General features: G+C 48.7%; 1 protein-coding gene across 7 annotated transcripts in view; it reads right to left on the bottom strand.

The window, feature by feature from the left end:
* Window positions 1-26,129, bottom strand: part of CACNA1D (calcium voltage-gated channel subunit alpha1 D) — a 304,424-nt gene that overhangs the window by 92,530 nt on the left and 185,765 nt on the right. For all 7 annotated transcript variants that reach the window (XM_043587647.1, XM_043587641.1, XM_043587643.1 and 4 more), the window contains exon 9: window positions 12,277-12,446. In XM_043587647.1, the coding sequence (XP_043443582.1) occupies window positions 12,277-12,446 (170 nt within the window). The remainder of the gene's footprint in view (window positions 1-12,276; window positions 12,447-26,129) is intronic.

Genomic DNA, 26,129 nt, shown 5'->3' with positions numbered 1-26,129 from the left:
CATATCCTTTAAAATTACATTTCATATACTTAAACATACTGGTATATGTTGGTATATGTTGGTTTATCCTTAAAATGCCACACACTAAAAGTTCCAAAAGCCAAGTAAGCCTATTATCCAGCAGCCTTGGTTTGTTTTCCCGATGACCTCAGTTAACCCCTAGAAACCTGGCCTACAGCCAGGCCACCTCCAGGAGACCACCCCAGCAAGGAGAGAGAGAACAAGGATCAAGCGGCTATGGTGACTACTGGGACTTAACGAAAATCCACGTAAGCAAATCCATGGGAAAACCACTGGAAGACATGCCTTTACCCTAAATGGCTGCCCCGTTCAGGGTGACCACGCTGTCCCCTTCAGTACAGATTTAACAGTCATTGCTGACAAGTGGCTCGGCCTCGTTAGGGATGCAGGCGGAGACACCCCTCAGATCCCACCATGTGATCTGCCGGAAGAAGTAGGCCAAGGGGGCCATCTGCATGCAGAGAAGCTGTAAATCCTTTCCCCTCACACATTCCAGGGAATTTGAGAGCTCTGCTGAGCAAGTTTTCACTTTTTTAAATATAAGTTTTAAAACTATTTCCCGGGGAGCCTGGGTGGTTCCGTCGATTAAGCGTCCGACTTCGGCTCAGGTCATGATCTCGCGGTTCGTGAGTTCGGGCCCTGTGTCGGGCTCCGTGCTGACAGCTCAGAGCCTGGAGCCTGCTTCAGATTCTGTGTCTCCCTCTCTCTCTGCCCCTCCGCCACTCCCAAAAATAAACAAACATTAAAAAAAAATTTTTTTAAGCTATTTCCAGAATCCGGGTGAAACCAGGCATCCGGGTGAGCCCGTCTAGAACAGGATGCTGACTTGCACTGCAGTCTGCCCGCTGGAGATCTAGGGGAGCTCAGGGCCAACGCTCCGTAAGCTATTCTGGGCTACAGGATCAGGAGGAGACCTCCAGGGCAGGCGCTGAGGCTTACACGTGGGTGGACTGAGAAAAGGCCCTGAGGACGGCTGCTGGTGAGGAGGTGACGCCAGACAGCAGCCCAGTGGGCCCGGCTCTGCGGACAAAAGCCGGCCTGACCTTCCCAGGCGGGGCCCTGCTAGGAGTACTCTCTGTGAACCCGCCCTGCTTCTAAGATCTAGATGCCACTATGGGCAATGCCGCACAAAATAAGCCAGGGAAGTACACCGCTGTTCAGCCCAGCACAACTAACTAGCATTTCCACCAACATGTAAACACTCCTCTGTTTACACTCACTGCCAAGAACATAGTTCTCAACCAAATCTGCCTGACTTGTGAATTCAGAGAGAATCCAACACACGTGCGCGCACACACACACACACACACACACACACACACGGTGAATGAGGCTGTGTGTGGGTTCAAGCAGGCAGCCCCACAGCTATGTTCCCCATTAGCAGGTATAGCAAAATCTCCAACATACTTCCTTCAGTGATGGAGCCTACTTAGGTCAAAAGATGCACACACAAAAATGTCAGAGAAGCTGGGTCTTTGTCACTGGTAACGTGGGGACAAGTTCCCTTCCCTTTTCCTCCCTGGGCTTAGTCAGCTAATCTATAAAATGAGTTGTTGAGTGATATCATCTCTAAGACCCATTTACCTCTGACCTGCTTGAACTGCTGAAGAGACGAAACACCCACAGGCTGTCTGGTTTTACCGCCAGCACTGAGGGAGTTTCCTTTGCACTCCCCCAGCTTGGTGAGGACAGCAGGGAATGAGCAGTATTGTGAAGCACCTGCCCACCACTTCTCAGAAGGGCCACCAGGAGTCCGGCAGCCTGCCCGGGAGAAGTGATCGCAAGCCACCTCCAGGCAGAGCCCCTGGGGCAGGGAGCAGACCCCGAGAGGCCTCAGCCAGCCACAGGAGACCCAGGACCCATGCCAGCTGAGCCCAGAGCTCCCCAGCCTTCTCCAAAAGCCTGGCACACCACGTGTCCTTCACAGATGTCCTGGGCTTCTTGGAGCCATGGTCCTCTGTTCTCCACAGGACAGGCTCTCTTGTACACTCACGGATGCCTTTCAGCATTGGCCTCCAAGCCTAAGCAACCTAAAACTTCTCACTCTTTCCTTTCAAAGGGTGGAAGAATGAGGTTGGACAACGGAATGGTGGCAGTCATGGCTGCCTTCTTCAGGGATAGGGGATCCAAAGTCAAGATCTTGTGGTTTTTTATCTTATTTTCATGACAAGCACGAGCAGTGCCATGACGTCCCCTGAAGGAATTTGCCTGTGCTTGCTCGTAGGGACACGCTTAGCTGTCACAGGGTAACAGACTCTGATTGCTGTAAAGAAGCCAGACTCTTCTTGGGGAATGTGGGTCAAGGCCAGACCAAGGTTTCTGTGTCTAAAGCAGGAATGATGCCCTGACAATAATTATTTCTGTATGACTGATGACAGGGGGAGCACGGCATCCACACAAGGGCCCTCACCCCAACAGCATCATCAGGGGTCTTTTTTAGGATTGTGGGGTGTTTTGGTCAATAAAAGACCTCCCCCACTCAAAATACAACGTTTCCTAAAAATACGAGGCTTCTTCCTCTCCCTGTATACCTCAGAAAGCTAACAAAACATCCTGGAAAAATCCCAAGACCTGAGCCCCCGTCAGGAGGCTGGGTACCTGCATACCCCACGAGAGGTCTCTTCTCTTCTGGGGACAGAACACTTCTCTTCTCATGGTGATGTGCCCAGGGCTGTGGTCCTCAGTTTTCTTATGTCAGTGACAATATTTCCCACTTAATTGAAGCCCACTCTTCTGCAGAGGCCTCCAGGAGCTGCATCAAGGCCGGGTCTTCTTTGCAAACCTCTGCAAATACTAACCGAATGTGAGCCAGCCCCAGCTCTGTCCCTAACTGGCCTACCCCCACACAAGGCTCTTTCTCCTCTCGGGGCCACAGTGTGCTCTCCGGAGCGCAAGGACCTTATGTCTGACACTCTCCACTCCTGTCCACTTTCAAGTCTTCTGATGACCGTAGATGCTAAAAGCCTTTAGTCAGTCTGCCCGTGTCTTGTTCAAGTCTGGGTCCTACAATCTACAAGCTCAGCATTCCCATGATGGGACAGGCTACAGCCAAACATACAATGTAATGTGTCCCCTCTGCTGCCTTGGCAGTTGGCTTTGTGTCCCTATTTACAGTCAAATAGACTCTTCCTCCAGAGTCTGACCAAGGCCCATCTCAGTGGCAGTAACTAGCTGGACTGTGTGATATGCACAGGCAAAGCTTAACGACACTTTAAGACTATAGTGGTGACCTGGCAGGCAGGACACGACATGAGTTGTCTGCCTAACTGCCCTACATGCGGACGGCCCTGCCTCTGACCCCAGGGTTTCTGATAAGGGTCTATGTTTAGCATTCTTTTTTAAAAATTAATTAATTTATTTTGAGAGAGAAAGACAGCACGAGCAGGGGAGGGGCAGAGAGAGAGAGAGAATCCCAGGCAGGCTCTGCACCATCAGCACAGAGCCCGATGTGGGGCTTGAACCCACAAACCGCGAGATCATGACCTGAGCCGAAACCAAGAGTCGAGCACCACCCAGGCGCCCCTAGCATTCTTTTTTTTTTTTTTTACTTTTTTTTAAAGATTTTTAAAATTTATTATTTTTAAAATGTAATTTATTGTCAAATTGGCTTACATACGGTATGTAAGGTGTGCTCTCAGTTTTGGGGGTAGATTCCCGTGGTTCATCACTTACATACAACACCCAGCCTAGCATTTCTTTTTTAAAGCATAGCTTGGAAATTAACTGTGCCCCACACGAGCCCTTTCCTCATTCCAACTGGCAAAGGCAAGTGCCCCCAAATCTTTGCATCCTAGGAATAGATTTTTAACTTCATTCTGGAAACTGGAACTACTAGTTTTAGCATGTCCTGGACAAACCAACCAGAGGGTGGAAAACCAGCAGGCCGTTTGAAAAATGTAACCTGGAAAATAAAAATCAATCAAATAACATCATTGGAATTTCTAAACAGTTTAGATGAAAAAGCCTCACTGGGGAAACGTGTTTAAGAAGTCTGTCTTCCAGTGTAAGAACATTCGTGGTGAATTAAATGTTCCAAGGGGGTTTGACTGCTTCTTTAAAAGGTATAGTTCAAACAGAAAGGAAACTGCAATGCTGTCTTGGCCAAACCACACATTTGGGGTAAAGGCAAGAAGAAAACAACATGACCGAGGTTCAAAGAAATCAAGCAGTTCAAACATAGGCATCTTATAAACACACCACACGGGCACATGCACTTCACACCAGGCCTATGTGCAAGGAGAAAGCACCAGAAGCCTCAGGACAGGAGTCTCCTGAGGGGAAGTTCAACCTCAGCCATTTACCGTGATCTTTAGCCCTGCGTTGACGAAAGCCGCAAAACTTCCTTTTCTTCTTATCCTCTTTTAGCAGGTCGGCCACCGTGACTCCTTCAGGTGGAACACAGGCAATGTCATTACGATTCAGTAGAGGGCAGCAGAGAGCAGCAGGAGCAAGGGAAACGGGGCCCAGAGGACCCGAGAGGCGGCCACATCCGCGAATCCCGAACTGTCTTCCTCACGTGGACATCTATCGTTCGGGGTCTGACCAGTAGAGGGGAAGTGTGTTTTCCATAGCTAGGATACCAAATGCCTGACCCTAGGAACCTGTCCTAAATAAACAACCAACTAGCCCATCAGAGACGAAGCTTCCTAGGGTTTGGCCTCCCTGCTAAGAAGGGCGCTAGGAGAGGGCACTTGGCAGCAGTTAGGGGTCCTGGGTGGGCAGGTCCAGCCCGTATCGCCCTGTGGGTCAGGACACATGGGGGTTTGATAGTGGGCTCTGGACTTAGACAGGCCAGGTCTACCCTCAGCCCCACCACTTCCTGGCTGGAAGACCAAGGACAGGTTACCTGATTTGGTAAGTCTTTGCTTATGTTAGTAAACGGTAAACAGTAAACGCAGTAAATATAAGTGTTGGCAAGGCGTGGTCAGCCATTATGAGTATAACTCCCCTGTGGCCACTAGGTCACAAGAAAAATGAATGTAGGGTCTCCAGCTCCTTTGGGCTCTGGGATATGCTATGACTGCAAGTAGGCTAGTCTTCAGGGTAGAGGCCACACGCTCAAGGAAGAGGGCTGCAGGGGCAGCGGGGGGAAGCAGAAGGAATCCTGAGTGGGTAAGGACATGGAGAAATGGGCACCCATAACACGGTGATGTGCATGAGGACCGCCGGGCATGACACATTTCTAAAATGGGCATCGTCTGGGACCCAGCAAATCCCTTTCTGGTACTCTCTCCCACAAGAAAGTGAACATCCATGTGCATGCATTTGTGCGGATTCACGGTGGCTCATGTGAAAACGAGCAGAACCTGAGTTCAAATCCCAGCTTGTCCACTTGACAAGCATGCGACCCTGGGAAGGTACTTAACCTCTTTGTGCTTCAACTTCCTCACCTGTCAAGTTCTTGCCTCCCACGGTGCTGTGAGGAATAATGGACGAGTACACCCATGGCCTGAGAACAGTGTCTGACATTTAGGAAGCACTTGATAAATGTGAGGTGTTATCATTCTGTGTTCTTTCATCGAACAAACAATCATTGGGAGCTCATACGTGTGACAAGGACCACGCCAGGTTCCAGCCACACGGTGGAGAACAGGAACAGACCCTGTACCTACCCCCAAGGAGCTCACAGTCTCCTCGTGTTAGAGGAAGACATTTACCAGACAATCACACAAAGGATGCATAAAGACATGCCTCTGACACCTGCTATAGAGGTCCAGGTGCTAGAGAGTATACAGTTCATTGTAGCAGCTTTATAATGACAATTTATTGAAAACAGCTAAAATGTGGTTTTAAAAAACACATAAAGATGTTTATGACTCATGGTTCAGTACAAAAGGCGAGCTGAGCCACGTGAGCTGATGGGGACCTGAGTGTGGGCTGTCTGTGAAAACCTGTACGTTCTTACAGGCCCAGGTGAGGGAAGCACAGGCCCCCAACTGCCCAGCCTGGTTCCGTCATACTTTCTACACGTTGATTCTTGGCAATGAGCATATATTACTTTTGTAATTAAAACATATTAAAAACAAACACAACCCTGACTTGGACTCTACACTTGGCTATTCCTCATGTCCACACTGGGGCGACCATCCCTGTGTCTGTCTCCCGCCAGCTCCTGTGAGACCTACCCGGGGCAGCCATCTGCCCCCCGCAGTACCCTAAGTGGAGGGGGGTCTTCCAGAAGACCCCAGCGCTGGGCCCACCCCAGTCGGCTCTCCTGGTCAAAAGCACTTCCAACAACCTCTCTGGAGAGGGCAACCCTCCCGAAGCAGGTTTGTCACACGTACCTCTAACTACAGCTGTTTGCTTTACAAAGCTTTTAAATGAACATTTTCCATTTTGAACTCGCGCCCTGAAGTAGTTTAATTGTGACGAAAGCAGTTTTCTAAGTCATATTTTGAAGACACAGGCTTTGAAACAGGACCCACACATTTCCATGCTGTGTGCTTGCAAACAGCTATGCCCTTCCTGGTTTCCTGCCCAACCCCCAAATCAAACATAAGAGCAAAAGACATCCAAGTGGCACAGGGGAGGCATCTGCTGTGGCAACCTTCCATGCAGACACCTGCTGGGCAGGGGCAGAGTCCCGATGGGAGGGGCAGGGGCAGCCTCTAGGACCTCTGAGGAAGAGGAGAGCTCCTTGTGGGCATCATGTACTCCCACTTACAGAGACTATTGATCATTAATAGTTTCCACAGTGAAACTGCCCTGCTTTTCTGGCCAGAATTTTAGAATGAGCTCCCTTTAAAATGATTTCATTATTTTTAATGCCTTTTTGTTTTCTTCTTTAAAAAAAAAAGACTAATCACGGACAATAAGAAGAGTTTAAAATAGAATTTAGGCTTCCAGATTTTAATGGCCCTAGAAAAACGCCATTGTTAACTCAGAAGCAGCTGCATACGTCTAAAAAATCACTTTGAGATTTGGCAGGGTTTCTTAAGAAACTTGAAGCTCAGCAAAAAGTTAAATAAATTATCCTTGAAAATATCCCAAATGCTTAGGAACTAACTTCCAAGGGAATTTTGTCTATTCAATTAACCATGTAACACCAGCTTCCTAATAGCAAATTTATAGAATGGACGTTTTAGATATTCCATGAATGCACAAAGCTAGAATTACCAGTCACCACAGCCACCAGAGAGTCCAGTTACGGACCGACTGCTTCTCCTGTCTTCTTTCAAGTGAAAGCCTAGAACAGTGTGACATTCAGTGTGATAGCATTCCAGAGCTCCCAACCCTGGCTTCACATGGGAACCTCCAGGGACCAGCAGATAAAATCATGCCTGGGTCCCGCCACAGACAAACTAGTCTTCGTGGGCGTGGAGTGATGTTATCAGGATGTGTCTGCACTCCCCAGGTGACTGTCATGTACAGCCAGAGTTGGGTACCACAGACGCAGACAGTGACATTTAGATTAGAGAGAAAAGATAATGTGTACGCAGCTCTAAGCACTTGATTTGACATCTGCTCTCCAACAGCAAGCATCAACCAACCACAAATGGACGTTGAACCAGAAAGCCGTGCTTCCGTATCTCAAACGTGACTGAGTCAATAGGTTTGCCTCCCACCAATACTTTAGAACCGTATAGTCTCTGAACAGGAAAGTACAGGGATGTGTTCCTAAAGGGGGTCCTTAGCCTGAGGTTGTTCAGAGGTCCTGTAGAATCTGCAAGAATAATTCTGTGTAGGTCAAGTTTTACTGCAGTCTGATGACAACAGTAGTAGTAAGTACACTTATGGCAATAGTGACCCTTACTAGTTACTGACCATCTAACCCTCATGACAATCCCATGGGCAAACACCTTTTTTTAAATGTAACATATTGTCCAATTGTCTTACATACAACACCCAGTGCTCATTCCAACAAGTGCCCTCCTCCCTGCCCATCACCCACCTTCCTCTCTCCCCCAACCCCCACCAACCCCTAGTTTTTTCTCTATATTTAAGAATCTCTTATGGTTTGCCTCCTTCCCTCTCTGTTTGTAACTATTTTTCCCCCTTACCTTCCCCCATAGTCTTCTGTTAGGTTTCTCAAGTTCCACATATGAGTGAAAACATGATATGTCTTTCTCTGACTGACTTATTTCATTCAACATAGTACCCTCCAGTTCTATCCACATTGCTGCAAATGGCAGGATTTCATTCTTTCTCATTGCCAAGTAGTATTCCATTGTATATATAAACCACAGGTTCTTTATCCATTCATCAGTGGATGGACATTTAGGCTCTTTCCATAATTTGGCTATTGTTGAAAGCGCTGCTATAAACACTGGGGTACAAGTGCCCCTATGCATCAGCACTCCTGTATCCCTTGGGTAAATTCCTAGCAGTGCTATTGCTGGGTCATAGGATAGATCTATTTTTAATTTTTTGAGGAACCTCCACGCTGTTTTCCAGAGCAGCTGCACCAATTTGCATTCCTACCAATGGTGCAAGAGGATTCCATGGGCAAATATCTTTACCCCCTCCTCGCAGACAGGAAAATGGGGGCTTGGAGACACTGGGTAGTGTGCCTAGCACTCAAGTCCAAATTCTCAGTCATAGCCCATTCCAGAGAAGGGGCATCTACATGCTGTCTAGCCTCTGCCTCCAAAGTCTCATGACCTCTTATTAATGGCTTCTGATACCCCCTTTGCTTGTACAGGGTGAGGCTTAGCAAGGGTTTCCTGTCACACTGTCACTTAATCCCCCCATGTCTGCAAGGAATCTGTCCCGATACCATCCAGGACCCAGCTGAAAAAGGGCAGTCAGTGGCATACACGTCCCAAGGCAGTGTGAATAAGGCAAGGACCCCTAGGGAATGTCCCACCCCCTTTCCCAAAGAAAATGCAGGAGCAGGGCTGGGGTGCTAACTATGCGGGCATGGATCTTACACACCCAGGGAGCACGCTGGCACCGGCAATGCCCACCTGCACTGCCTGCCAACAGGTGACAGAGATCAGACCTGGCGTGTGCAGGTGGTAAATCAACCATCGTCGGCTGACGAGGGGGATGATGCAGGCCTCATGGAAACCCCCTTCCCCTGTGGTTTCTGGCTGTGACAAGAAGAAAATGGATGGCCACCACGGGGTGTCCCTGAGAAACCTCAGAAGCTTTCCTTCTCCAAAAGTTCTGGGCTGCTGGGAATGTATTCAGGGAGGCCCACTTCCTTGCTGGGAGGAGACTTGGGGCTCTTGTCTTAAGTCAGTTAAATCTCTACATGGCTCCCAAAGCCTGGGATTTATGTCTTTTTTTTTCTTTAATGTATGTTTATTTTTGAGAGAGACAGAGAGACAGAGAGAGAGCTCGAGAGCGCAAGCAGGGGAGGGCAGAGAGGGAGGGAGACACAGAATCTGAAGCAGGCTCCAGGATCTGAGCTATCAGCCCAGAGCCTGATGCGGGGCTTGAACTCATGAGATCATGACCTGAGCCGAAGTCAGACACTTAACTGACTGAGCCACCCAGGCGCCCCTGTATTTATTTCAGACCCTAATCATCAAGGCTCCGGGCATCTGGTGACTCGGGAAATCAGAGCCTCACTCCACAGGAAACCCCAGCACCTGGTGGAGTACTCCCACAGAAGGGTGTGCTCTTCAGTATCCAAGGTCAAGCTGGTTACCCAGGCTGAGTCACACGGCACTGTGCACGGCAGAAACCACAGAGCTGACATTCCAGAGATACGGCTCAGCTTTGTGGGGTTGGGAGTCCTGGTTACAGAGTGAACTCTGAAGATCTACCACTTTTAAAGGTGGGTTATTTCTTTCCTTGATTATACTACTAAGCAATGCACTTAAGGGTTTGGAACATTTATAACCGTCTGTACCTTGTTTGTGCGATTTCCCTAGCCTAAGAGGTACCCTCCTCTCTGCCACTTTTCGAAGCCACAGGCTGTTCCTCCCTTGAGCTCAGCAGGAACACCACCTCTTCTCGGGAGCCTCCCTTGCATTCCTCCCAGGGCTGCTTCACTGTGCCTTACGGGGCTCCCACAGAAGACTGCTGGCCCCTGATCACATTGCTAGCTTGCCTGTTCTGTTTTAAGCTGAGGCACCGCCCCCTCTGTCTTCCCTCCTCAGCTAGGTTTCCAAAGGCAGAGGAACTGATTTTGTCATCACGTGGCCAGGTCCTTTACACACACTGGCAGGACACAGGAAGGACTGGGCTAAGACAGAGTGGTCTCTCAGGACTAGCAGAAGCCATCGCCTTGAGTCCGGTGAAAACACCCACTCCTCTAGCCACGGGCCACAAGCGCGGTCCCACCACAGCTGCTGCTAGCAGCGCTAACAGGGGCGAGGAAGCTGGGGCAACGAAGAGATGACAAGCTCACGCGGCCCCCCACCCCCCATCAGGCACAGCTAAACTAGCCGAGGAAGGCTCTCACTCAGGAGAAGGCACACTTGTGTCGGCTCACACATGACATGTCACATCAGGACAGGGAGGGAAGGGCTGGCAGACCTTCCCAGGTCAGCACCAAAGACGGAGTCTGGAAAGGAAGAGGGGAAACGCGAGGCAGGCATCCCCCAGGCTGCAAGTGTGACTCATTGCCGGCCACACGGGAGGTGCAGAGGCTGCGAGGAGACCACGAGTTCAGGCTCAAATGCCTTGAAGACACGCAGACACCCTTCTTACACCCGGTCACCTAAAGGACAGCACCAAGTTTGGAACTGGGACGAAAGTCCCCTTGTGAACTCCCATCTCAGAGTCAGCACACAAAGTCAGCTCTAGAAATCCTCCGGCAGCCTCCTGATGCTCAGCCACTGAGTCCCTAGCCTCCTCTTCGAGGGAGCGGCACCAATGACACTGGGAAGCGGCAGGGAGGGGAGAGGAGCGGCCTGCACCCCGCCGGCCCCCCAGGAGCACACAGGACTAAGTCAATCATCTGCAACTGTGACAGCAGGAAGGCCTCACTCCCCATGGAAGCACGGACCCAGAGTCCCCAGCTGGAAGCAGCCGAAGGCCACCTCAGTCAGCCGTGGGCCACTTAGCCTCCATATGCACAGAGGCAGCACAAGCCCTCCCTCACCCAGCCTCTCCCTGCCTCCCCTGCATACCCTCTGTGCTCCGGCCAAAGGAACAAACAACCTCAGTGTCCTCCTCATACCTCTGCCGTGGCTTAGGATGTTTCTCCTGACACTGGCACACCTCAGACCCGTCCATCCTTCCAGGCTCAGGGCCAATGCCTCACAGCTCCGTGCTGGAGCCCTGCAACCAGCCATCGTCCCCCTCGGCACCCTGCACCCAGCTTGCCACCCCTCGCAATCTGCACCTCTGTCCCCTGGTGCCGCACCTTGGTGAGCACAGGCCTACCCTCCCCCAGAAGAAGAAAACTGCTGATGACCGCACACCCAGCACCCGCCTTGCTGAGTGAAGGCGTGAATGCACGCCGTCTCAGGGCCCCTGCCCAAGGGGGCTCGCTCAGCCATCTCCTTCCGCCTTGGTTCCCAGGCCTCTCGAGGGACGCACACCTTTGAGACATGTTCTTGGTCTTTACCATCAACTATTCTAGACTTCAAAGTCCAAGCGTCTCAGTCAAATCCACTGCTGAATGTCAATCTCTGCTTTTACCTGAGGCACAGATGGCCCAGGAAGCGTAAGGGCACATCCGTGAGGAAAGCAGGTGGTGAAAGAGACACCTTGGGTGACAATGACAATTAACGCCAGGCTTTGCTGGGTGTCGGGCCTTCCTGCTGCAGAAAGTGCCCGCGGTGCCTGGTACCAGGGTGGACGACCAGGCGAGTGGGCTCCAAGCGGCTATGCTGACTCCCACGCCACCTAATGCTGCCCAGATGGGTCAGCTGCTTTCTTCCCAGCCCCTGATGGGCTAAGCATCTGCGCCCCCCCCACCCCACCCACATGTAGAGCTCAGGTGGGGGCCACTTCAGGCCACACGAGGCTGGAGAGGGACCCTGCTCTTCAAGTTCTTGTCCAGTAACACAGCTCCCTCTGAAGGGAAGGAAGGAGCCGTGGCTTTGTGTCCTGTGCTGCAGGGTCAACGTGTGTCTTTCCACGGCTGCTGCCCACACAGAAGGGGCTTCCCGAATTCCCCGTGGGTGAGTGTGGCTGACCCTCCTCTGCCTTAAAACCACGTGACCAGGTACAACTCTAAAACCCGAGCCTCCGGCAGAATCTTAGAGGCGGGAAGAGCACACCGTCCTCTCTGATGGGCAGCCGACAGGGTACGTGACCGCAGGCCGGGCCAGGGGGAGAGACGTCTCTCTGCCTGGCGGGGGTGTGAGTCACACACAAGCTCTCTCTGGTCAGGAGTAGGAAGGTGCTACATACTGTTGCGTTTGCTTTCCTCTCCTCCTTCTTCCTCGTTCTCAGGATCGATGTCCTCTGCTTGGGTGATCCAATCCAAGTAGCCCTTTAGATCCTCCTCTAGCTGCTGCTTCTCCCGGAGCTTCTGGAAATCTCCCCGGGCTTTAGCCTTCTCTCTTTCCTTTGAGAATTCTCTGAGGGAGGCGGAGAGAACAAGCACATGTCAGGACATCCCTAGGGACCTGCACGGTGCGCCATCTGTCCTGCTGCACAACAGTCTTGTGGCAGGACACACAGCACTGAGTAACAGCCACACAAGCACAGCAACAGAGGCCACACATGTGGACAGGACACAGGACGGTGTCTTCCTAAGCAAGACTGTGGGTGTCAGAGCTGCAGAGACCACATCAACACACATGCGCTGTCTCAGAAAATGAACAATCCCAAGGAGCCCAGGCCAAAATCACCATGTGCTGTCATGGCGGGTCTCCTGACACCCCCCGCCATTAGCTTGAACTCAGAGGTCCCCCACCTCCCCCAGAATGTCCCCAGATGCCAGTGGAAGCTGGCGTCACACTTCAAAGAGAAAGGACCCGGGAGGACTAAGCTGTGGTCAAAGAGGGTACGCACCAAGTTTAGGGTTTCTTCAGTATTTTCAGCCAAAGGTAGCATTCCTGACCCTTGTGTCCAAACTAAGAGCCAGGAGGGGGCTCACCCTCATGGCCTGGTTCTCCCTTCCCACGCAGGAAACAGAGCACTGGTGAAATGCTATTGTTGTTCATAACCCTCCCTTCTTGCCATGATCTTTCCCCAAAAGTCTTCCCTGCAGGAGATGAAGAGGCAGTACAATTTGTTGCCCATTTATGGGAACACCTGCCCTGGAAAGGCTTTGGCAGACGTGTAAATGTTCCCAACTGCTCGTTGTTTACTCCACCTTTCGCGTCTGCAGTCCTACATCCACGCATACACATAGAATCCCACATGTGTTCAGGCAAGCCTGGGAGTCAGGTGGATGATTACCCAATTTTCATGTACAAGGAACCATCTGCATTTCCAACCGCGAATGCTTACAGGAGCCAAGTTACACGAGTTATGGATTTCGTAAGCACGATTAAAAAGCTGCTAAAAAAGCGGATGAGATTCAGCACAGCTTCTGCGCACATGGCCCTGGATTCTGATGGAGGTTACCTCTGCCTTCCGTCTGCCGTCCTGCCAGCCCGAAGTCCCCACGTCTCCCTGTCAGGGACCTCTTCACCCCAACCCAGACAACCGACAAAGAGGGAAATGACCTGCCTTCATAAAGCCAACCCCTCTTGTCTCTCTTCCCTCTCGCCCTCCACCCTGGGCTATAAAAGGGACTAACAGGTACTTGAACGCTCAGCGACACTGATGCTTCAAGTTAAAAACTGGAGTCCTTACTAAGGCACTACCCTCTGCCTAGTAAAAAAGGATGACCCTCATTGCTCCCCAGTCACTCACCTCCCGAATGCCCCAGAACCTGTCCTTGGCTCTGTCACGGCTGATCCATCCCCACCTTCCCCCTCTAAAAAATGAGGAGAGGGCAGGGCTATAGGGCATGCTGGGCCCATCCCGCAGGGGAGCTGACCTCAGAGGGTTCGCAGGGTGAGCCAAAGCTGATTAAGACTCAGATGCTTTCTGCACTCCACTCAGGGGCCTTTCCTGCAAGGGAGAATCCCTTCCTGTCTCATGTAGGAAGGGCCATCACAGGCGGCGTCTTGCTGTTCATGCAAACCAGACCCTCAGAACGATTTGGGGCTTCTAGGCCTCCCAGGCCTCCTGAGACACAAGACATGCATAACTCAGTTTTGGGGAGGTTCACCAAGTCAATATGAATTTTGAAGAAGTCACACCCAATCCATAATGTCCATCCCTGGAGAATGAAGTGGGGGCCCTGGAGGCTTACATGTCAACATGTCCCTTTTCTTAAATACATTGTAAAGAACAACCGGGTGGGCCTCATTTGTATAGTCTGCCAAAAGTAAGCACAAATCTTTGTGTTTTGATTCTGAACTTGAAGTGTGAAATTTACACGGTTATAATACAAACAGGGTATTCTTATTCCTAGAGTCATATCCTATCTGAGTTCTTGAAAAAGATTACAAAGATAGCAAAAGAGTTACCAGAAAAATTTAAGGGCTTTATAAAAGAGGATTTTGCTTTAATATCATATTTTATGAAGTGTTTTTTTGCATTAGAAATACAAAAAAAATAACTCTCTAACAAGCTCTATCACTGTTGTACATTCTTGGTTGTTGAGACACAGGAACACATGCATAGATAAAATCCTACTATGAGTAAAATTTCTGAGAATAAAAACCATTGCCAGGCTTATGGCCCATTTATTTTAAGTAATAGTTGCTATTACACAAGTTCAGGTAATAAAGTTGTTGATGTAAACCCTCTGAACTGCTTTTAGACAGTTCTGAATGGTCTAATACTCAACAGACATGTAACATTTGCTGATTTGGACAGAACTGAGATTTGCAAGCATAAATCTCCTCCTGTGGGCTCTAAGACAGGCTGAAGGAAGGGGGTGGGAGGAGGGGTCTTTGTGATGGACCTAGACCACACTGGGCTCTCAGTCTGAAGACCTGGGTTCTAGTCCCAGCTCTATCACTTGTCTCTTCGGAGCTTGGGTTTTCTCAGCTGCAATATAGACACAATACTTGTTCTACTGTTTCACGGAGATTAAGACAATACTGTGGAAATCACAAAGCATTGGGCAAATGTGAAGTTCAAAGATATAATATTTAGCTGCTGAATCTGGGCATTAAAAAGGCAATCAGAGGAGCTTTCTCAAATACCAAAGGGAGGAAAACTGCAAACATCTCTGAGTGGGCTCTAAACTACATGATCCCAGAGGAACTAAGAGAAGCAGAGAACAACGCATGAAATCATAGGCTCAGAGTGACCCCAATGGGCCAGCCAGTACCTCATCAATCCTGTACCCCTCTCTGCTCAGTTGAAAATAACCCATTCCCATCTCAACAATCCTTCCATTCTAGAATATTCCCACCCAAGTCCACCGAATTTTGTATCAGCCTCAGTAGATGAAGAAAAAAAGTTTTCCATTTTGCATGAGAATTCATCATTTTAGAAGCCATTACTAAGGGACTAAGCAATAATCACTACTACAAAAGTTGATTTAACAAAGTTATTGGTAGAAACAATCTGACTTTTTTTTAATGTTTACTATTTTTGAGAAAGAGAGAGACAGAGACAGAGACAGAATCCAAAGCAGGCTCCAGGCTTTGAGCGGTCAGTGCAGAGCCTGACGGGGGGCTCAAAGTCACGAAATGAACTGTGAGATCATGACCTGAGCCAAAGTTGGACGCTTAACTGTCTAAGTCACCCTGGTGCCCCAAAACCATCGGACTTTTTACAAGTGCCTAGAAATCTAACAACTCAACATGTGACAGAAGCCTACTTGTTCCAAATCAGAATTCTATTTATGGTGCATTCGATCAAAAGGAAAAAAAAGATATAAGAAAGGCTTCAACAAAGAGGCACCTGGCATTCTACCCTTTATGTATGAAAAAGGGGGAAATAAGGAAACATGCATATTACCTCAGGGTGTATCCAAAGGATAAAGCAGAAACTGCAGAATGGGGACAAATAGAAGGGAGGGGACAAAGCAGGAGGGATACTGTTAAGTATATCTTTCTCTATAGTTTTCACTTTTGGAACCACATTAATGTTCTACACATCACAATTTTTCAATTAAATCAAAAAGGATGGGGTGGTGGGGAAATAACCCTAAAGTGGAAGTGAATTGAGACGAATGAATCTGGTTGTATTTCAAACAAATACCACAACGATAAAGAAGAGAAAGACAAAACTATCTCGGATAGCTTAGGATCCCTTGACTATATGCTCTCAGCCTTGGGCAGGATTGAGTGAGGGAAGAACCGCAAGTAAATGCTAAACTCTTTGCAGGAGTTTTGTGTTTTGTAGTGCTATGGACAAAACAATGCTGGAATCATTTCGGATTTATTACAGGACTTAACAACTGAGTAAATGTGTCCGTGTTCCTGGGAGCCAGGGTCCTCACTGTGGAAGGAGGGACACAGAAACATGGAAGAAAGGAAGACTAGAAAGAACCCTCTGGGGATGGACTGGAATTAGAGGTGTTGATGTGAATTCGTGATTTCTACAAGATGTATATGTATGAATGTAAGTATGTGTATGTGCATGTAAATGCATACATTTCCCAGTTCTGTTGAAAGAATATGGAAACAAAGGCAGTCCAGTTGTTATGAGCACACGTGGCCCCCAGACTTTGGTCTCTAATACATGTCTATTAAAAGAAACCAAGAGTTGGGGCGCCTGGGTGGCTCAGTAGGTTAAGCAACTGACTTCGGCTCAGGCCATGATCTCATGGTTCGTGGGTTCGAGCCCTGCGTCAGGCTCTGTGCTGACAGCTCAGAGCCTGGAGCCTGCTTCAGATTCTGTGTCTCCCCCTCTCTCTCTGTTCCTCCCTTGCTCATTCTCTGTCTCTCTCTGTTTCTCAAAAATAAATAAACGTTAAAAAAAATTAAAAAAAAAAAAAAAAGAAACCAAGAGTCTTGGTAAAATGGCTGATTCCAGGGCTAGGGTAGAGTAGGTACAGGATGAAACAAATAAGGACATGCTAAAAAAAAAATTTTTTTTTTAATTAAAAGCAAAAGAAAAACACGATAAGGGCACAGGAGCCAGAGAAGTATCTCTCACTGGCTAAATCTAGGATAGAAAATGATGAAATAGGAATAAAGTATTATATTTTAAGAAAAAAAATCAGTCCACACGTCTTATAGACAGATAAATGAAAAAACAAGATGGTTGCCAGAGGAGAGGACAAAGGGGGATGGGCAACATGGGTGAAGGGCAGCGGGAGATACAGGCTTCTAGTTATGGAATGAATACGTTGCGGAAATATAAGGTACAGCACAGGGAATATAGTCAATGATACCGTACTAGCATGTATGGTGACAGATGGTAGCTACACTTGGGGCGAGTACAGCATAATGTATAAACTTGTCAAATCACTACGCTGTACACTTGAAACTAACGTAACATTGTATGTCAACTATGCTCAAATTTTTCTTCAAAGTGCAAAAAAAAAGGCAAAAGCAAATGAGATACAATATTAATAAGCATCAAGTGAAGGGTACATGGACTGTTCACTATGTTATTCTTGTAACTTTTCTGTAGTTTGAAATTATTTCCAAAGAGAAAAAATTTTCAAGTGTTTGGAAAAATGTAACCATAGTAACCAAATGCAAATTTATGTTATATTTTCATTTCCGCTCACCAGCTAGATTGTAGGATCCTTTGGGAATGGACAATGTTGTACATTTCTTATGTTTTCCATTCCGCATCTCTGTCTCTTTCATGATGTCCCCCTTCCAGTAGTCATACAGGTACAAAGCATATGAAATGAGCCCTACTCCTGAAGAGGCCAGAATGCATCAGGATAGAAAGCCCATGATTCCTGGAATCTCCCAGAAGCATGAAATGAGTGTGTCCACGCTCAGACATACCATCTGGAGCAGCTTTCACCATCAGCCTGTCATTTTCCCTTCCCATTTACAGGCCTCATGGGGTGGAATTTCTGTCTCCACACTGCTGGAGAATCTTCCCTCCAGGTCTATGTCCTTTGTAAGGAGCAATTTCTCAGTGAGGAATCTCCCTGCCAGCTGGACATCATGACCACCAAGCATCTTATGCTGGCCAGTCTACACACACCTCACCGACCAAGGCAGCTGGAACAAGCTGTAGCCAGAGCGTTTCACGGGGGTTCACCTTCCCCTTGACTTCAGGATACCACTGCAGACCCTGGCTTCATCCTGATGGTGTCCTGCTCAGGAAGCCTCAGGGTTCCTCAACACTGCCCTCAACACTCCAAGGTCAAGTGCTTTAGCCTGGCACTTGGCGCCTTTCAGCCTTTTCCCATAGACTATTTCAGCTCCATTTCCTCACCTTATAAACATACCTCTGTATTTTGCCTACACTCTTCTCAATTCCTTAACTCTCTGAGCCTCTGTCCACAGAACTCCATCCACCTAAGAAGCCTTTTCCCATCTTTGAATTCCAGCTTACCTATCAAGACCCAGATTTACCTGGCTACCCATTCAAAGAGTTCTGCCCTCTGAATCATCAGAGCACTCTACTCAGTGAACACCAAGACACGGAGGTGTGTGTGTGTCCAATCCCAGCTGGCCTCCTCAGAGAGGTATCCCTGACAGAGACCAGTCCAATCCCAGCCGGCCTCCTCAGCGAGGTATCCCTGACAGAGCCCAGGCCAATGCCTTAAGCCCATCCTCATGGCAGACGGTCAGTGGTGATGGTGGGGCTGTTATTACCCTCATTACACAGAAACCGAGGTAACAGAGGCTCAGGTTCGTCAGACAAGCCCACCTAGCTCCTGAATCGGCCCTTCCAAGGACCTCCACGTGGGCCACATGGGAGGCAGAGAAAGAAGAGGGTAGCAGTATGAATGGATAAGGACAAAGAAACAGCTTTGGGTCAGTGGGGTGGGGGGGGAGCTTAAATCCCAAACTATTTTGGGAGGATTAGGATTACCTTCCTGAAAGCAATGGGGAACCAACAGAAATCTGATAGGAGAAGAGTCCTTATCAGCTTTGTTTTATAGGAGTTCTATGTAAAGATGAGATCAAAATAAGAAAATGGTGCTGAGGCCAGAGGTAATCAGTAAACACTGAGTGATGGGGTAGGTTGGACAGCAATAACAATGTGAATCAAAAGTAACATGTTCTGATAAAATTCCCAACTTTCATGGACTATTTGGAAAAGCACCTGTGAGGGCTGTCATTGCTAACCCCCAGCCATCCCCACACTGTGGTCATCTTTACCTCTCCTCCCTCATGCTGGTCCCCTGGGTCTGCCCCACCCAGTGTCATCTTCTTTGCTAACATGAACCTTCCTCCAGGGCCAGGTGATGCCCCCACTTCCTGCCATGGGAACATTCCACGCCCATGCGTTCAGGAAACAAAGGCAGGTAGGCAGGTGGGCAGGGGGCAGAGGAAAGATGAACAGGAAGGTAGATAGAGATGAGACACTACAGAAGAGCCCCATTCCTGGTCCTCAATCTCCAGAAGGCTGCCATGGAGTAGAGGAAGCAGGCCCCCTGTGTGCTCCTGGGAGTGGGTCAAAGTGGAAGAAGAGTGATTTCAGTGCAATATAAAGGCAGAAACCTCTAATAGTCCAAGTGCACCAAAGACGAAATGTGCAGCATGGAAAGCAGCAACTTCTGGAGGGGGTGCATGGAGATGGAGACTTTGGTCGAGGACCAGCACCAAAGCAGGAAAGCTGGAGTCCCCAGGTGTGGTACAGATCCTGCCGCTGTGTTTCCCCAACCCCACACGACATCCCCTCTTCTCACCCAGGCCAGCACTTGCAACACACCGCCCTGTACTGTGTCCAACCATGGCTGAGGCTAGACCCTCCTGGCCTCCTCTGTGGCTCAAAGGGAAAGCAGGACCCCTCACTGCTGAGAAGTGACCCCTTCCTCATTTTCTGCTCTCCTCCCATGGCAGCAGCCTGGTGCTCTCTCTTAGTCCTGGCAGCCAAGAAGTCTGTTGGCATCATTACCAAGAAGCCTGAGGGCTGAGGGAATCAGAGCAAGGGGTGAGTGGGGTTCTGGCTGCAGAGGGATGGTGCAGCCACACCCCCCGGGACACTCACATGGGGCTCCAGCAAAGCCCTGCAGGTGGGGAAGAGAAGGAAAAGAACAAGTAGAAGGCTCTGAGACAGGCACAACTCGAATCCACGGTCCTGTACCTGTAACTGCACCAGCCCAGGGTCCCACCTGTCAACCAACAATCTGAGCCTGCACAGCTGGGGGTGCTGCCTCAGTTTCCTGTAGGACAGCCTGTTCGGGTCATGGCCCCTTTGTAGTAATAACAGAAACAAACCTCTTGTGTATTTGGATTTCTATTTGGGGTCTTTAAAGTGTCTTTACATGCTGTCCCATGGGCTCCTCACTACCTCGGTGTGGGACAAGGATTACCACTCCCAACTCACAAAAGCCAAAGTTGCAGTTCAACAAGGTAGCGTTACTGCCCCTGGATCATACACTCAGTAAACAGGATAACCAGGCTCCAAAGTAAGTGCTCTTTCCACAGGCATCCTGATCCCACTGCCTCCTGGCATAGGAGTTGTGTAGACTGGACACTCATTGGTTAGGATCAGGAGGGGTGGGTCAAGACAGAATGCACCACTTACCCCCGGCATTCTGATTTTCCTCCAGAGCCCCAACTCAGGCTTAGCAAAGATGATAGTACACTTCCCCCCACATCTTGTCCTTCTCTGCTCAGGGAGACAATCTGCCAGCCAGTCACCCCCACCCCAAGAGTCCCTATGCACATGCCCCACACTGCAGAGAGCTCCCAAACCCTGACATTGCCAGGATTTACAGGCCCTGACAACCTGCGCTCTGGGAGCCCTGGCTCGGTCAACACCACTGGGGAGACAGCACTTAGCCTGAAGCAAGCCATTGCACTCGTATGGCAGCTCAGGTCACACGTGACAGCCACTGCACAATTTGTTCTGGAATTTGTTATTTCTCAAATGCCCCATAAAATAAATGGGCCACTGGAAATCATGTTGATTTAGAGATAGGGTTTTTTCTTGGGTTGTAACGCTATTTGTTTAACCAGACCAACACAAATAAAATTTAGACAAACACTTTGAAATTTGTGCACAGAGAGAGAACCAGCACAAACAAGTGTAAAAACCTCCGGTGAGCAAAGCCAACAGAGCCACTGGGGCTCAGATTTCCAGTGAAAAGAGAGGACTCGGAAATTCACACATACGCACAAGCAGCATTCTTAAAAAGGCAGAATAGGGGGGAGCTGAAGAAGCAACCAAGTTTTTATCAGTGGAGGCCAGTCTTCCTTAGACCTAAATCATTTCCCCTACATAGACATAAAGGAAATGGAACAGAATGAAAAAGTAGTTTGGTTCAAAAAATATTTTTATGTTTAAATCTAATTCTTTGGAAAGCATGTAAATTCAGTTTCTGTTCGAGGAATTGAGGTGTTATGTAAAAAAAAAAAAAAGAATCAACAATGTATGGTGTTTCACCATTAAAAAATTTACAAGACTAGTGCTCTAACCCCTAAGCTATGGAGCCTCACCATAAAAAAATTTAAATGAGCGGCAGGGGTTCCAGCTCAAAGTTCATCAAAATCCTTGGCTTTGTTCCAGTTTCCCTCAACCACAAAAGGCCCGGCATTAGCCCAAGGAGGCTCTCTTTGCATGAGAGGAGTGGCCAGAATGCCAGAGGTGGGCTTTGGGATGCCATCCTTAAGACCTGTTCCTTTGCAGAGGTCACAGGGCAAGGCGGGGGCGGGGGGAATGTAACCTGCAACCGTGTCCTTCAATGGCAAGTGAGGCATAGGCCTCCAAGAAGCGGGGGACCCACAGGCTGATAAGAGGGACAAGAGAAAATGGAGGAATTTTGTTTACACAGAGAATATGTTGGAGGAAAGTATCTTAACAATCGCTTTTCCATCAAACCACATTATGACCATTCTTTGGGAACTCGTTCCTGAAAATAATCCCCACGGTGACTCTCTGTAAAGGGTGTCAGTGCCTCCTAACTTTTCTGTTCACAAAGGTTTGGGTGTCTTAAGAGATTTTTCCTCAAACCAATGCTCCCCTTTTCATGTCCTTGACTGCTTTTATTGACATAAAAGTCTACGAAAATGCTTTAAATAGAAAATGTCCATAGTTTGAGAAGATGAACCATTTTCAAAGCAGGCGTTTCCTAACTTTTTTTTCCCCTTAGCTTTTAATGACAAGGTTATCTGCTGTGAAGAGCAGCTGAGCAGACCTACACATACCAAACCTTGGGGACTGGGTACGTATGGCACTGAACAAGGGACAGGGACAGGGAGGGAATGAACTAATGCATGATCTGTCTGGCTTTTTCTCTCTCCTGGCCCTCTCTAAACTCTGTTCCTTAAACTCTGTGCTCCAGCCATCCTGAAATTCACTCCTTTCCTCCGAGGCACAGAGATCTTACAGCTGTGTGTGTGCTGTTCCCTATGTTAACCTTGACTGCTCTTCCTAATGCTCACCCACTTGCTGGATCAGCCTGGAAGGACATTTCTCTTATGTCCTTAGAGTCTCCTGGATAAGAGGCTCACTTGTGTAGAATTTATTTCACAGCACTGCAGTTATTATTTAATATTTTCTTTTACACATTAGACTATAAGCTCTGTGAAGAAGGGGCCGTGTCTTTCTTATCCTTGTATATCAATCCCTTGTCAAAATCGTTGGCCACTGCTCAGTATGAAGAGGCTAAATTTTAATAAACAGTTTTATAGACTCAGGTCTTACATTAATAACCATCACGTCAAAGACATGGATTGTGGGCTCTGCATTGGATGTATCTGATCACAAATGCCCACGTAACATTGTATCACCTAAAATTGTACCCATTAAAAAACAAATAGAAATGAAGACAGTCAGAGTCCTGTAAAGTCTTAAAAAGTCCTCCAGGGAAATAAAGTGTATCTGGCATCTTAGAATGAAATACACTTTCTTTTTTTCACTGCATCTCCTTGTCGGAGGACAGAAGAACTGCTTTCTCTTTGAAGAGTTAGTTTCCATGGCTACCAAAGACATTCTAGTGCTTCCGGCAGAAAATTTCCCATGCAGGTTGCATGCTGAAAGTTACAGATTTCTTGTTTCAATCTGTTTTGCAGAAAACGTGTTTTAAGAGGCATTCTTCAAAAACATGGGTTCTCTCATCTCTTATCACTTTCTCTGAATGAAATACATCATTCCCAATCAGATGAGCCAAGCTGACGTCCTATGTTCCATGACAGGCTTCAAATACTGCCACTTAACAAGTCACTTGAGAAACTTCTTGCTAGACTTGTCAGATTCCAGTTTTTAAAGAAAAATAAGGAAAATGTGTTCCTGAAGTCTGACTCAGGAGGGTGGCAGAACCATTAAAACATAAACACGTTTGCAGGTAGCAGCGACCCCAGGGCATGTCCTACTTAGGCACCAACACAGTTTGCTGTTTTATGGGCCTGGCTTTACCGCCTGAAGTGCCGTTGTGTTCCCGCCTGCTGCCAGTGGGGTCTGACCACAGGTAAGCAACGCTGGCCCAGAGAAGAAGCTGGAACCAAACCCATCTGTTGGGATGTCCTCAAAGCAATGCCTGTGGGAATTTCTGCCCCATCCCACCCATGGCCACCTCCAAGGCAAACCGGCTGGTGAGCAGCACACAAAAGAGAGTGAGCCTCTCCCTCCCAGGAGGGGTTCCTTGCTGGAGGGCAGCATGGGCGGGAGGTGCCCTCTGTGGACCATCACACTTAGTTGAGAGCAAGGGAATGAGCAGCATATTACAAGGGACACTCGGGGATTCAGAGAGATCCATCCCTGGTAAAGGATCCAAAAGGACCACTTGAGCTACAATGAGACTTGTTCACCAGCACTTTTAAGAAGAAAAAGAAACCAATGTCTCTGAAGCCTCTGTCTTCCACTCTTCCACTTTGCTTCGGGTGATAAATTTGGGGGGAGAAAGATGCTGACGGAACATAAAGAATACAGCCACTCAGGAAATATCAGCACAGACCCAGCCTGGGTAGACAGGGTCCCACGGTGCCTCCTCACCTGGCACAGAAAGAGGGTCCACCTGATGAGAAAAGCAGCTTGGGCTCTGGAGACAAGAAGCTTGAGACTTAATTCCTGGCTTACCAGGAATTCCTTACTTACTAGCTGTGTGACTTTCAGAAAGGTAAGACCTCTCTGAGCCCTGCTTTCTTCATCTGTAAACCTGAAGCAAGAGCACGTCACTAAAGTACTAGAGAAGATTAAATGAAATTAACTATATACGGGTGCCTGGGTGGCTCAGTCAGTTGAGTGTCCAGCTTTTGATTTCAGCTTAGGTCATAATCTCATGGTTCATGAGTCTGAGCCCTGTGTCAGGCTCTGTGCTAACAGTGCAGAGCCTGCTTGGGATTCTCTCTCTCCCTCTCTCTATCCCCTCCCCTGCTCATGCTCACTCTCTCTCTCTCAGAATAAACATTAAAAAAAGAAATAACTATATAAAGCACCTAGCCACAGTGCTTGGCACCTGTTTTAGTGGCTCAGTGAACAATTACAAGGAATAAAGAAAAACCCTCTCCCACAATCCATACCCCAGAGTTGACGACCAAATCCACAGACCTCTCCTCCTCATCTCAGAGGCCCTGCAACTGCCTTCTGATCAAGCCCTTCCTGTTTATCTCCACCACCACACCCACCCATCACCTCACACCTACCTCACGGTCAGAGCCCCCCAGCCAGGACTCTCCTCACTCCATGCCACCTTGCAGGGCCCCAGCTTTGCCTTTCAGGTCTGGCTCCACTCCATCATCTTGTTCTCAAACACCTCAACAGCTCCCGTCAGTTAAAGAGAAAACCCTGCCTCTCCCATTGGGCTTTCCCAGCTCCGTACCCATTTTCTGCCCCACTGCACGCGAGCCAGCACAGAGCACCCTGGCAGCCTCCCTAGCTCTGGACACACGTGTGCACCAGGCCCTGCTCTCCTCGCCACTTGCCGGGATCTGGAACATGCCCTTCTTTCTTTATATCCTTACAAATGTCCTTCCTTCAATGTCTTTCCTTACAAATGGCCACCTTGAGCCTGGCTTCCCCGGGAGAGCCCTCTCTGACGTTCCAGCCCTCCATTATATGCCTAGGGCACGCTGCTAGGTACAGAGCAGATGCTAACATGCATATGACTGATGGCGGGACAGGAAAAGCATACAGTTGGCCTCCATGCTGGGCCCTGGAGTTCCTCAGTTACGTCTCTGTAAGCCAGCTCATCAGGAATGGCATAGGATTCAAGGTCAGGTGGGGCTCTGGGAACAGCACACCTCCTGGCAGGCACAGTGCCATCACCCACTGAATTAAGACTCCTTCAGATACAGCAAAAGACTCCCAGACTTAGAAGCCAAAAATCTGCAAACGCTTGGAGGCTCCAAAGGTGCAAGCAGAGAACTTAACTTAGACCAAGATTTATTTTAAAGCAGAATTTAAAGGGAATGATCTAGTTCTGAACAGATTAATATTTTATCCCTGAATCCAAACCCGACTCTTCTGATAATCAGACTTAGAGAAATTAGGTTATCACTTCAAGTGCCACTCGGGTCCTGAAAAGCTACGGTGCCCTGGAGAGAGGAGCCAGCAAGTAGGCGTCCGGAGTGCAAATAAGAAGGCTTTTCAAACACACAGAAACAGTCTCCTTCAAGGAGGCTGCAATCTGGCTGATGCTGAGCACACCTCGTGTTTGGGAAGGTGTGTTCAGTTTACAGGTCTCTTCCCATCCATTTCTCTCCTTGGCTCTTAGGACAGCCCTGCAAGAGAAGTGACAGATGGATGGGGCCATCCAGATTCAGGAGTGAGAAAACCCCAACATGGAGAAGAGAAGCCCACTGGTGAACATCACATCTGCAAGAAGCATGTAACCAGGATGACAGCCAGGTCCATGCACCTGTGCTCTGCCCACTATGATGACCTGTGGGAAGCAGTAACCACAGTGACTGGTCATCTCCTTGGCTAAGGAGCCACTGCAGCTGGACAGCACTGAGACCTCGACCCTCAGCTGGACTGTCCACACCGCTGGAATGACCAGCACCCCGTTTGCCCTCTGGAGAGACCGAAGCTTCTGGTGCACACCTCAGGCTGGGTGAGCCCAAATCACAAGGGCTGATATTGCCCCAGACTGAGAACCCTCCCCCATCAGGAGACCTCACCACCAAGCCTCTGCTCCCTCTGCTGATGACCAGCAAATGCCTGCCCAAAGAGGAAAGCACATGTCCAACACCCTATCCCTATCGCCCAGTGCACAGTTG

The sequence above is a fragment of the Prionailurus bengalensis genome, chromosome A2 (genome assembly GCF_016509475.1).
Source record: "Prionailurus bengalensis isolate Pbe53 chromosome A2, Fcat_Pben_1.1_paternal_pri, whole genome shotgun sequence".
Classification (NCBI taxonomy): Eukaryota; Metazoa; Chordata; class Mammalia; order Carnivora; family Felidae; genus Prionailurus; species Prionailurus bengalensis.
Note: the sequence above shows the minus strand (reverse complement) of the source record. Positions and strands in the feature narration are given on the sequence as shown.